This window comes from Xiphophorus hellerii, chromosome 3 (assembly GCF_003331165.1).
Source record: "Xiphophorus hellerii strain 12219 chromosome 3, Xiphophorus_hellerii-4.1, whole genome shotgun sequence".
Lineage (NCBI taxonomy): Eukaryota > Metazoa > Chordata > Actinopteri > Cyprinodontiformes > Poeciliidae > Xiphophorus > Xiphophorus hellerii.
Genome location: NC_045674.1, coordinates 19,653,830 through 19,667,328, shown reverse-complemented (window position 1 = coordinate 19,667,328; position 13,499 = coordinate 19,653,830). Strand labels below are relative to the sequence as shown.

General features: G+C 38.7%; 1 protein-coding gene across 1 annotated transcript; it reads right to left on the bottom strand.

Moving 5' to 3' along the window:
• Positions 1-430: 430 nt before the first annotated feature.
• Positions 431-13,499, bottom strand: spaca6 (sperm acrosome associated 6). Its single transcript, XM_032555029.1, has 9 exons — positions 8,491-13,499; positions 8,333-8,419; positions 8,114-8,185; positions 7,883-7,906; positions 6,037-6,114; positions 5,443-5,546; positions 4,478-4,634; positions 3,061-3,241; positions 431-2,949 (listed from the first exon to the last, which is right to left on the bottom strand). Exons 1-9 carry the CDS (start codon positions 8,936-8,938, stop codon positions 2,856-2,858), a joined length of 1,245 nt encoding a protein of 414 aa, XP_032410920.1. The 5' UTR covers positions 8,939-13,499; the 3' UTR covers positions 431-2,855.

The following is a 13,499-nucleotide window of genomic DNA, read 5'->3' as shown; positions in this document are numbered from 1 at the left end:
TATTTTGTTGAGATGCTCACATATTATAGATAGGAGGTCCATCAATACCACCCTACAGATCTCTTGCAGGGTGGCATTTTCCTGTGTTCACATGTTTATATAATATTTTCTTTTTTTGAGGATTGGTCCCTGGCCTTCCCCTCTTATCCAGTGACCCAGCCCTACTGTAGATATCACTCAAAATAACGCCCTCGCCTAACCGCATGACGTAAACTATACTGATACTGTTTCAAGCACCTGATGGCTGTGACTCCATTGTAAATCGAGGAGCCACAACTCACAAAAAATAAATTGTGTTTTTATGACACATGGTAGAAATCGGAACCTTTTTGCCCAAAATGAGAAAGATTCAAGTGTAAGGACTTTAACCAATCGAATAATTTTGTACAATTTATTTCTTATTGTTTCCTGGAAAAAAATGCAGAGTCACTAAGGAAAACACCTTTTATTCAGAATTGATATTTGATTCTGTTCAGGCTGATCTCACATACACATCCATCTCATCAACCTCTGACAAGGTCTCGGGACACAGAACCTGCGCTTCAGCAGTTCTGTGCCGAGTAGTTTTCAGTGATTAATTGTTGCAGAAAATGTTTAAGCAAATGACTGAATTGTCACATTTGTCACAAGTTTTGCATTTGAAGTACTTCCCCTTTTACAGTTTTGTTTTAAGGGTGTTGCCTTTAGCAACCAGATCATCTCAGGGTCACAATCTTGATGTGACGCAAAACTAACGTCATCATCACAAAGTTCAAAAATGAATTCAAGGTAAGTGTAGAAAGCTCCAAAATGTGTGATTTATTGAGTAGACAATAAGACAAGATGTATTTTGCTGCCCCCTGGTGGTCTTTAGGCTACAGTATCAAATCGTTCTTTTACTGGTGAAACATGTAAAATACCTTATCATTTTAGCACAGAACGTATCCAGAAGCAATCCAGGCCACACAGTTCAGAACAGCACACTTCACTGAGTGAATGAAATTTGTTTCTCCCTTTTCAATTAAAATTTCTGCCTGGTTATGAAGTCGTTCCATGACAACAGCTTTCAACAATTACTTACTTTTACTTCTATCTCGGTAACTTTTTTATGCATTTTGTCGCTGCACTTTATATAGTAGGATCTTGTCTTTATCACACGCTCTCATGTATGTTATCACATATCATTCAGTGCCTCTGTCTGTTGTGGCTCCTTGACTTACATTGGTGATATGACTGATCTGATAAGTAAAACAATGAAAACAACATTTTAGGATAGTAAATACAAACGTCATGGCTGAACAAACATGCACAACCAATAAGTAACAAATAGGAAAACATACTGGGCCTTGCAAAAATATTAACAGCTCCTGAAACGTTCAGATTTTGTTACATTGCAACAGCAGACTTCAGTAGTGGCACTTAATTATAAGATGGATGAAAAGTGATATACATTTGAAAAATGTTTTCTTTTTTACAAATAAATACCTAAAAATTGCAGCTTTTATTTGTATTCAGTCTGTATGATTGAATACTTTGCCAATACCTTTTAAAAACACCTTTCACTGGAATTACAGCTGACAGTCTTTTGGAACATGTCTGCCAGTTGTGCTCATTGAGAGATTGAAGGTTTTCTCTATTCTTCTTTGCAAAACAACTTCGGCTCAGTCAAATCAGATTAGAAATGTCTGCAAACATCAAGGCCATTCCAACCCACGAACGTGCTACTCTGATTTAAACCTTTCCACTATATATCTGGCTGTATATTTAGTGGATTTTTATTACTGGAAGGTGACTAACTTAGTATTATAACATTAGTAGCCTTTAGCACGATGTTTTCCAGGACTGGCCAGTATTTAACTCCATACATTTTCCTATTAACTCTGATGAGCCGAACTATCTTTGGTAAAGGAAAATATATCATATATATATTAATGTTTTGCTGTCTGCTGGCCAAGGTGGATGGCCAAGTCTTGGTAGGTTTGCAGTCGTGCCATTACATTTTGGTGGATAATGGATTGAAGTATGCAATATTAAAACGTAGGATATTGTTGGATTTTATAACCCTAATCTATTCTTCTCCCCAACTTTCTTTCTGATAGTCTCTTTGTTCCTCATGATGCTCTTTGTCCTACATTCGCTAAAAAAAAAAATCTTCCAAGTCTTTCACAAAATGTCTGGCTTTATCTTGAAATTTAATTACACACAGGTAATGTGTGTAATTACATTACCTGTGACCTGAATAAGCAAAGGGAAAAGGAAGTTGAATTCGAATGGCCTCTATACTTTTTGAATGAGCTTGAAACTTATGTACCATGTTTCTTCTACTCCACAAGTTTGTTCTGCTTTGTTTTCTTGCACATGCATTGCAATAAAGCTTATTATAGTTGGAATATGTCAAAATAGGGGAAAAATGAAATGAACAGAAATAAACAAGGTCATAAAAGACATAAACAACCAGATTTTTACACTGGTGTGTCACTGCACATGATAGGGGAGCAAGCAAAAGTTTTAAGATTTAATCCAGGTAAACCTACCATTTTGTCAATATTTTAATTATGTTTAAAGAAACTATTTCTGATTGTAGTTATTAGATGGCATAGGAATTTAAAAAGTAGATTTAAATATGCATAAACTGAGCTATACTTTCACAAACGCACATCTCATGTTATACTTTAAAATTTGTTGTACTTTGATTAAAACAACTTGTTTTAATGCTGTATGCATACAGAAAGTCATTGTCAATTATTCTAATAAAAATGTGTATCCTGACCTCTAGTGGTGAGAAGAGTTACACACACATTTACCTCCAAGTATGACATAATGCCTCACAGAATATCCAGTACTTTATGTACATTTTTAATACAAGTTGCTCTTTTTCATACTGCTAACAATGAAACACCAAAATAATCTTCTTCATCCGAATCTGCTACAGGATGGTCTACCTCCGATACTGACAACCAGTACAGGAACCTGAAACAGCCAATGACAAAGATGCAATATAACTAATAAATGCATGCTCACAGGACCAGGTGTCGATTGTTGCCAATGTCTCATATTGACAAATAATAGCTTTGTCTTCACCCCAGGGAGATGAACAGCAGCAGCAGTGAAGAGGCTAAACAGGTGGTGAGAAGAAACAGGAGGAGGTGGAGGAAGAAGTGAGGAGCAGCACCAGGCGCGGTGAGTAACTGCCCTCTTGGGAGCAGAGACAGGTCAAATATCCCCTGCAGCGCTGTGTGGCCTGCCACAGGCCGGGGGGTCACTTAAAGACACAGAGACGCAGAAAGATATCCAAAAACATCGATGGGAGTATTAGTGTAAGTTTTGATCTTTTTTCAATCTGTGCGCCTTGCAAAGAGTATTCACACTTAGTCACAGCAATCACAAAGGTCCAATCAACACAAAGTAGAAAATAAAAGTGAAGGGGAAGAAAAATTACAATCTTTTTTAACAAATAAAAATCTACAAAGTGGAGTGAATGTTTAGTTTGCCCTTGTTTCTGACACCCTGAAACAAAAATTGGACCAATTTATTTTTTAAAAATCACCTAACAAATGAACAAATGAACACACCGAACAAATAAACACTAGAATTAGGTGGAGAATTATTAGACAGGACAACTATCAGCGCTGTGCAACACAAACATGGCCTCTGGAGAAGAGTGGCATGAAGAAGTTGCCAAACTTCACGTGTTAGACTGGTCCAGTCAAAGTCCAGAACAAAATCCGATGCATAAGTTTCAGCAACTAAAATCCCAGTAAATACTTTGATTTTTGTGTTTATGTTGGAACAAAATGTGAAAAACCTCATAGTGTGTGTTTAGTTTTGCAAGGCACTGTATGTATAAAATATTAGTAAGTTTTGGATTTTCAATTTTAAAGTTGTAGATAAAATGAACACTTTCTATCTAAGGAGCTAGGCTTTCCAATAATTTGTGAAAATGTTCCTACTGTTTATGTCTGTAGACTTTCTGAAGGTGGATAAAACATTTTCTTTTAATCTCAATGAATTATTTCCAGGTGAGTGTATTTTAGCTGGGGGGGGGGTGATATCTAAGCAGCAAGAAGTGATTGCCAAAGCACTTTTAGCACAAATTTTAGCCCATCCAAGATGATTCTGGTTCTGTGTCATATCTGTCTTAGATTCTTTCTCATTTCATAAAGAGATAACTATACATCCCATTCATCTGCTGTAGAGTTGTTCTTCTTTTGTCCTCCGTTTGAACACTTTGCATTTAAAATGAATAAACAGACAATTGATGATAATATTAAGTCCAACTACTGATCAGGATAACTTTATTAGAAAAGTATTTCAAACTTCAGCAAAATGCCGTGTGTAATATTCTGCAGTAATATTTATTTATTATTATACATGACCAAAACAGAGATGAAATCTATATTAATCTACATAACTTTCCTTTAAACAGTCACATGACCCCCATTTAACATAAAAGCCTCGGTTTCTATTTTGTCACTTAACATCTGGCACGTCCTGTTACCTGTGACGTAGAAGTAAAGCCTGACAATGGATCGAGTGCCTGAGAAAATCTCACACTGGTAGGTGCCCTTATGCTGAGAGCTGGTTGATGAAATGGAGTAAAGCCTGTCGGGTCCTGCAGTCACCTCCTTAAACTGCTCCATTTCCTGCGTCCTGAACTGTGGAGGAAGATGCAGCTGTTTATCTGAAGGAGTTGATTCAGATTTGCAGAAAGATCTTCAGTTAAGAGTTTTGTAACATTTGTAGGCTGAGGTCAACACGCTGCTTCAGACATAATTCAAGTAAACTGACAAAATGGAAACGCCATCCAGTTCTGAAGCTAAATCTGTTTTAGCTGGAGATCCATATGGAAAACGACATGAAAGTGAAATTACTTCTATTATCGGTAGCAGCAGACGCCCACCCACCCACCTTGTAGTTTTATTAAAGATCAACTATGTTTCTCAATAAAAAAATAATAATTTTGCAAAAGTTTTTTTTTGTTGTTTAATCTGTGCTTATTTGTTATTTTTTCAAAATTTGTATTTTGCCTTCCAGTTATATTTTGGTGAGGTTCGGCTTCAATTAGTTTTTATATCTCTTCTTGATTATTTTAATACTCATATGTCTATTGGTGCATCTTGTGAACAATTTTGCAACTTCTTATAATAATTAAGCATGTTTTTAAAGTTATGTTCTGTATAAATTGGCCCTTTTGATTGATTATTTTATCTACTTAAGTAGATACGAATGCCAGATCTTTGCAAAAATGTGCAATTATTATTTTGAGTCAGAAGAAATATGTTGTTAAAATTTAAATATTAAATTAAACGTTACTTTTAATGAATGATTTTGGGCTTCACTGTGTTTACAAAAACCTGTTCCTAGAAGTATCTACTTATAATTGTACTTAATGATCACATAGAAGATGTTGAGCTAATCCTTTGAGAGTCTGGACATACACAGATCACTGTATTTTGAGCATACCTCCTCCGCAAACCTCCAGATCACCTCAATATCAGTTGGTACGTCAAATGGCACGTTGCACTGCATTTGGATTCCTCCATTCTCCATTACTTCAATTTCTTCAACTGAAATAAACATATAGCCACCCACAAGCACACAGACAGAGACACACACACGCACATAGATAACATTCACAGAGGGCAGCGCTTGCAGTCTGAGCCTCCCTTAATGATAATACTTAAGCCTAGTCTCAGAGGAGTGCAGCAAAAGTGATGATATGCTAAACATTGGCTGAGCTGTACAGGGGTGATACGAACACCGTCGTGTGTGGGAGTCGGCTGTCACCCCGCATAAAGAAGTCATCGACTTAAAGAGAACCTCGAGGGCTCTGTGCGAAAAGATATAATGTGTGGAAATAAAACCTTTCCACTGTCTCATTTTCCAATCCTGACTTTTTAGCTAAGAGCATTTGAAGGATCAAACACAGAGCATTTCAGGGATCAGGATTTATGAAGGGGAAAATATAGTTATTTAAGGATCTGTCAAGTCTGGATTAGCACATCTTCTTTAGCTGTGATGTAACAAAATCTATCGGGCAGTGAATCACGTTCTCACCTGGACAGTCAAGTGGGAATAAGCAGGAGTCGTACTGGCAGGTGTCGCAGTTGTACGCCGCATCTATATTCTGAAAACCTGGAAGCATGGAGCTAGCGTTAAAGGATGCCATTTTAAAGCAAAATTAATAGGTTATAAGCAGGTAATATCTTAAACCTGCGGGAGATAAGTCACTTGACGTCTTTATTTTGGATAAATCCAAATTCCCTGAAGCTAATGTACTAGAGAGGTCAGGAAGAAAAGTGAACTTCCATCCTCTTAAAACGCCTTAAATCTCAGAAACATCGAAGAGGTTTATGCAAATCACAAAAAAGAGTTATGACCCTATAATCACTGCATTGAACGGCTATTTACACTAAATTAATTATAATTTACAGAGGAAATGGAAGAAGGAAGCCATGTGCCACCAGAGATCTTCCTGCTTGATATTCAAAGAATACAATGTGTCAAATAATTTTTCAATGATGGTAAAGTGAAAATACTATTGTTGTTTAGGTAATTGCAGTATCATTATTTTTTACACTGCCCTATTTTTTTTCCTTTACTAAGGAAGATCATTGGTCAGACACCGATTCCTATCACAACCACTTAAATTTAAAGGTTCATCAGATAATATCCACATGAAACCCTAAAACAGCTTTACGAGTGGAGTTAGTTTCAGAGGGTAGATGTCTACTTTTGGTCTTGGTCTCTCCCTGATTGGCTGTTCGCTTCATCCTACAGAACAAAATAAACTGGTTGACAACAACTGATTAAAAAAAAACCTCAACTGATCTCTGCCTCTTCAAAAATCCATTATGTGGCAGCATTTTGGGTTAAATGTGAATGTGTGAGAAGGAGAAGACCTGACATATACTACACAACTGACCCAGATAATTCACCTGTGTGTGGCTTTTGTCAAGAACAATATCTGGACTATTAAAAAAAATGCAGCATGGGGAGCTGAAATACCTGGGCTGGACACGCTATTGGCTGCAGTTTGCAAAGCAGTCAATCTTGTATCTTGAGTGGAGATAAGGAGGACCAGGTATGTTAGCTTCTGAGATAGTTTCAAGACAGTTTCCACTCTGCGTATTAATGAGTAGAGTGTTTGAATTATTGAAGCAGGTAGTTGTAAGTGTTTTTAGTATGGAGTTATTTGTTGTGATCCCTAACGTTTTATGACAGATCGACTCAAAATAGTGTGTAATTATAAAGTGGGAGGAAAATGGTTGATGCTTTTCATTTTTTTATTAAAAATATAAACCTGGAAAGTGTGCCATGCATTTGTATTTGCCCCCATGTTTCACAGAGGAGGTGCTGAGCTCAGGCTGTTAGTTTTTACATTTCATCTGACCAAAGCAGATTCTTCTGCATGTTTGCTTGTTGCACACTGCAGGGGGGAAAATGTTTAGCCTTTTTGTTTAACAAATCAACTGTCTTGCTACTCTTCCAGAGTTGAAAATTAATAATTGAACTGTAAAGAAATGTGAAACTTTGCATCTCTGCTGCTCCTCCAGTTACCATGAGGCTCTTGGTTACTTCACTTTGTAATGCTCTCCTGCTAGCCAAGCTGGACGACCATGTTTTGTTTACTGTTGTGCAATTATTTTTCCATTTTTAAATGATGGAAGAGAAAGTGTGCAGTGAGACCTGCAAAGCTTGGGATATTTTTAAAACCTAAACATCCGATGTGCTCCTTGTTCTTCTGGATGCTATCGACACAAAATTAATGAATCCATTTACTTTCGTTGCACTACTTTGTGCTGGCTTGTAGTTGTCACATGACAAGATTGTATGTAGTTTGAAATTCACTGTCATTTTGCGTTCCATTTTAAGGATTTTGTATAAACAGGTTGGCACTCACCACATGGAGGTATACACTTATCATCTGTGGAAAAAAAAAGAAAGATTTTCTTCATCACATGATTTGATTTATTGCACATGCAATTTGGCTTCCACAGTGTTTGAAAGGCTGTATCAACATAACTAGATTATCACAGAGAGATTAAAGAGATCAGAGGGAGTGGTGATAATTCAATATGTGCCTTAGTTTAGATGAAAAGATGAAGGAAAAGTGTAAGAGCCCATGTCTCACCTCTAGGCAGTTTGGAGGCAGCTGCAATGAAATTGTCTGCTGCTTTCTGCAACCTGCTTTCATACACAGTGTCTGGTAGACGGAGGAGAAGGAAGACAGGAGATATTTGGCTCAAAACATCTAGAATCCAATGCCTCAGGGCATCATTTCGAAAACGTCTAATTTCCGGACCTCACTTAACAACTCATTGCTCTCTACTGGAGGAGGTGTTTCAGTTACCCATAATCCGCTTTGCCTGAAACTCTGTCACTATGGGTAAGATCTCTGCTTCTAGGATCTCCTTCAGCTTGCCTTCTAAACCTCCAGCTGGAGAGGGGAAACACATCACATCTTTGCTTTGCTGGAATTAAAAGACAAGTAGACTGCTTGCCCCCTACCCGCTCTTCCAGCCTCTGTCACTTTCTCATTCGTACTGAATATGCGGTCCAGCATCCTGAAGCATTCGTCCACGCTGTTGACGTTAGTTTCTCCCACAACGTAACCCGAGCACAGCCGACCGCTGACTTGCGGCTTGATAAAGCAGATATAGCAGCTCAGAGAGGGGCAAATCAGCAAACTAACACTTGCAAGCCACAAAACAGCCATGCATATTTTTAGCAAGAGCTCCAAACTGAGCAATTTTTTTTTGTTTTTATTTGAATCCAGCTTCCATGGTGACAGCATGTGAAGAAATTCTAATTCTTCAGGTTGCAAGAACAACTTGAGAGCCTTAAAGATATATTTGACATACATCCAAATGTCTATGAGCTTGTGGGGTTTGTGTTTGGGTCTGCGAGCAGACAGTATCTTCTGTATTTCCTCCATTCTATTGTCTCTATTCCCCATTTCCTGCTGCCTCAATGCACCAGTTTTACTGCAGAGCACAGAGATGGCGTGAGCCGAGGAGGGAGGTGGCGCAGATGAGGGGGAGAGGGGCAGATAAAAGGGGAGTTAAACGCCTAGGTATGTGTCAGGACAAAGCAAAAAGGAATGTTGGCAAGAAAATTCAAGTAAAATTAGAATTTTATTTAATTTTCAATAAACGAGACAGCTGTGGAAATTGACAGATGGCGAGTCGGGAGCCAGTCAGAGGGGGAAATGAAGAACAAAAGAGGAACAAAATTAATTGATGGGGTGTAAATTGAATGTTTTTCCTGATAAAGTTCACACAGTTTTTTTCAAGCGAAAAGAAACTGAAGTCATGAGACAAAGGGAGAGGAGGGGATGGAGGTAAGAGCGGACGCTCGAGTGACAGACAGAAATAAACGAAGAGGGAGTAGGACTACAAATCAACTCAACTGCCTCATCGCATCCTGTATCCCCCACTCGCCTCCTCGTCCCTCCACTCCCCCATCCTTCTTCTCCCCGATCCCGCGCTCCTGGTGCATCTCCATGGCAACCAGACAGGGTGCCTAATACATGAACTTAATATATTTCCAGTGGCAGGGTGAGCTGGGTACTAATGCATTCATCTGTCTCAGCGCAGACAGGCCAATCAATATCAGGCTAGAGTGTTCTCCAGGACCGCCAAAGTCCGATTGTTAGTCAGATGGCTGAACACGGAAAATCCCAAATAAACTGGAGTGTGTGTGCGTCTTTCTGGTCGTGCCTGTAGGCTTGTGTCTGGCATGTGGCTCGTTGTCATTATTATGAGTTTTCCAAAAAAGAAAAAAAAAGAAGATTCATAATTTTCTAGTTGCAATGCATCAATGGGAATGAATGGAAAAAAATAGATTTTTCAGAATCTCAATCAGAGCCAAAAACTGTAAATTTCGTGTCTGGTTTTACTCTGGAGGTGGAAACGTTCTCCATGTGTCTGAACTCAGAAGTTTTATTCTAAAATGATAAATAAAACTTGTAAAGAAGACATCCAAACGTGCTTAAAGCTTCTGATGGTTGAATGAAACCAGCATTAAAGTTTGAGCCACAATATCAAAAGGTAAATTTGACGAAAAAACATGAGAACATTATCAAAAGAACACAATGGCTGCAATAAAACATATTGGAGGCAGAACCGTGATCTGGAGTTACTTTTCTTCAGATCTTCATTTCACTCATGTGAAATTACCATGAGTTTATACCTAAAATCTTAAAATGCCTTAGTAAGCTTTAGTCTTTCAGCATTACAGACTCCAAATAGAGGTCAACATAAACAGAAAATTAAATTTTTGGATGGACTTAGCCAAAGTTTAAAACCAAATCTGACAGAAAATGTAAGGATTTATTTAAAAACGTCTGTGGATCTGATAAAGTTGGGTGATTTTTGAAAGGGAGAGTGGCAAAACATTGTCAAGATGTAGCATGCTGATAGTCTGAAAGATACAATTACAACAAAAAATGCTTAAAGTTTTTAGCTTATCAGCTAGCACACTTCTGCAACCAAGTTTTGTCAACTTTTTATTTTATTTCCTTCTAATGGATTCGTTTCATTTTCAGTTTAATTGTAGAGAAAATGTCAATACATTTGGAAAATATGTAATGCAATAATTTGTCATAGTTTGCATTTCAACAGGGGTGTGTACCTCTCACACACCACCAAGGTGCCAGCACGGCTTCCTTTGATGGATTTAATGAAAAGGGAAGAAAATTTAATTTTACCTGCTGATCACAGAGGGAAATCTCTACATGTGGTAAATTTCAAAGTTTGTATTAGTTTCCCTTGACAATATGGAATGTTGTGTAAATAACTCATAGGCACAAAGGTAATACCTTTAGTTGATGTTTTATTAAAACACAAAGAAAAAAAGAATATTTTTCTTCTCCAGCTTGAAGAGAAATTTAAACTTCATCTCCAGAGTTGACATATATGACGGGGTCACAACCCTCGGCTGTCTTCTTATTGGCCCCGGATCAGAGGCGATAACACAAAGGCAGCCAATAGGGTTGGCCCCCTAGAGGGCTGCAGGAGATAGTTGTCCTCTTCTTGCACCAACCAAAAAGTCTTGATTGTACCATGACAGGCGTTAAACAGTCTGAGCAGTCTTGCAGCTTTGATGTAATATTACACAAGCTGTGATGCTGCAATGTCTGACACTTCCTTTGGGCTGAACCAGATGACTCTTCATGGAGCAGAGGGAATGCGATTAAAGTGTCAGGTATTTTGAAATTTCGCAAAACGTTGAAACTGAATGCAGCCCTGTTCCCGAGGACCTCACCTGTGACCTGCTTTGACCTCACAGGTTAAGGGTCTCAGGGACAGAGGGGCATACTGTAAAATGAAAACACACCGCGAGGTTTAGAAAGACAGCAGCTTATTGCGCAGAAAAGCCCGGCGGCGAAATCAAACGTGTTAATGGAAACCGCAGAGCTGCAGCGCCGAGACAAAGACATGACCTCATCTGACATTTGGATTCTGCTGCGGCACCGGCCCGGTCTCCTGCTCCGCTGCAGATCAGAAATGAGCCCAAATGGTTCAATTAAAGCACAACTGCTGCATGAACACTGACATTAACTCTGCCACGCTAATCATTTGCTTTGCATTGCAGCAAAAGCAGATGTGAAGCCCATTTTTCAAAGCAGGGGACAAATAATCTCTGTAATGAATCAATTAAATCCATTGCAAAGGAATTAATTAAAGAGAAACAATTAACTTTAAAGTGTTGGTAAATGTCATGGGCATCTGGAGCATGATTTATTGATTAAACTCAACTGTCTATTTGGTTTTGTGAGCTCAGGAAGTTGTTTAAAATGTACGAAACATAATCAAATAAAGTACAGGTTAAGACAACAACAAAAAAGATACATTATTCATCATAACTACAGCACGTTCATGTTTAAGAAATTAATCAAATTTTAAACTTAAATTAACCTTTACATGTGTTGACTGTTATGCGACTTCGGAAACTTGAGAGCTGCATTTTTAATAAATAAGTTTAGACATAGGGTCTATATGCATGCATCCTAAGATGTTTTGAATGATTTTTATTGTGTCTTCACGCAGATGAATCTCTAAAACAAAGAACCATCAGTTCATATAAAACCACAGCTGCATAAAATAGGCCCAGTCAAAGTCGGATATTCCCCTGTAAAAACAGACAACAAAAAATGAGTATCACAGTGACTTCTTATGCCGTCTGAAAATTATTGCGTCAGTTTTCATTGATGAAAGAAAGACAGTTCATGGCGTAGAAACATTTGAAGGTGATGCCACCCACTGGCAGACAGACAGAACCACATGCTGAAGACAGCATATGTTCAAACGTGGGGAAAGAAAAGCCAGTGAAATCTGTGCTATTTGTGACAAATCTGTCATGCAACCAAGATTTTTTTTTATTTCTGCATTTGTTTTTGCATGTTACACAAACACACGCAAAGAGAAGTTGAACCTAGCAGCACCATATTCGGCATCAAATCAAGCTGCTGTACATGACAACTATGCTTTATTAAACAGTTTTACCTCACAAGCGTGCAGGCCAAGATTTGGGAATGCAAAGATGTGATTTCGCATGCTGCCTTTGTTAACGTTGCACGTGAGTAATACGGCAGCTGCATGTCAGACCACCGTGGACAGAAGACATTTGTCTCAACTGCAATGCTGATGCTTTTTGCTGCTTTTTAAAAATAGTGGTGATTCATTTCATCAAAGGAAACGGAAAGCACAAACATTAACATGCAGAAGCTCAAAGTTTCTGCAATGACTGCATGCACACCTTTTGCGCTCTGAACAGTGACAGCTGCCATTTTTACAGTACTAATTATGTTTTATTAACATACATCAATTTGCTTTTGAGAAAGGTGCAAAGTAAGCTTATAACAGACATGACCCCGCCGCCAGCAGCATGGACGCGCCGTAATTACTCGCAAAGGCTGTATATTGCAAACAAACCCCACATGCATCCACTTACAAGCGTGAAGATAATCATGCATTGTCAATAACATGACTTATTTAATTACTGTCAGTGGCTTTATATGCATGAGTTGTGAAATAAGTTGCAGATGAAATGAATGAATCTGCATTAACTTGCTGGGTGGGAATGTATAAAGCAAATAAAACAGGTATTCACCTCAGAGTCAGCCTCTTCTTTTCCTTTCTCTCCCAGCCAGAGTGATTCTGTTTCTCCTCTCAGCTCCCTCCCTCTCTCTCTGTCTCCCTCCCTCTCCCCTTGATGGTCTCTGCTGGGGCCAGACAGGGAGCCCAGCAGCAGGTAGGTTACAGACAATAGTATTGATTCCAGTGTTCTGCTTCCTACCTACCTGACAACATCTACGCAGCGCTTCACCCTTTGTCTCTGCAGGGCTGTTGTCACTGAACGCGCCTGGCTGCAAACCGGGGAAAAAATTTAAAAGAGAGAGAACGAGGGTGGGGGTGACGGGGTGGAGGGGAGCCTGCTCAGTTGTGTGCTCGTGAAAACACACATGTGCCTTCCTTTCTTTCTCCCTCTTCCTCACTCTCTCTAGTCACCATCCT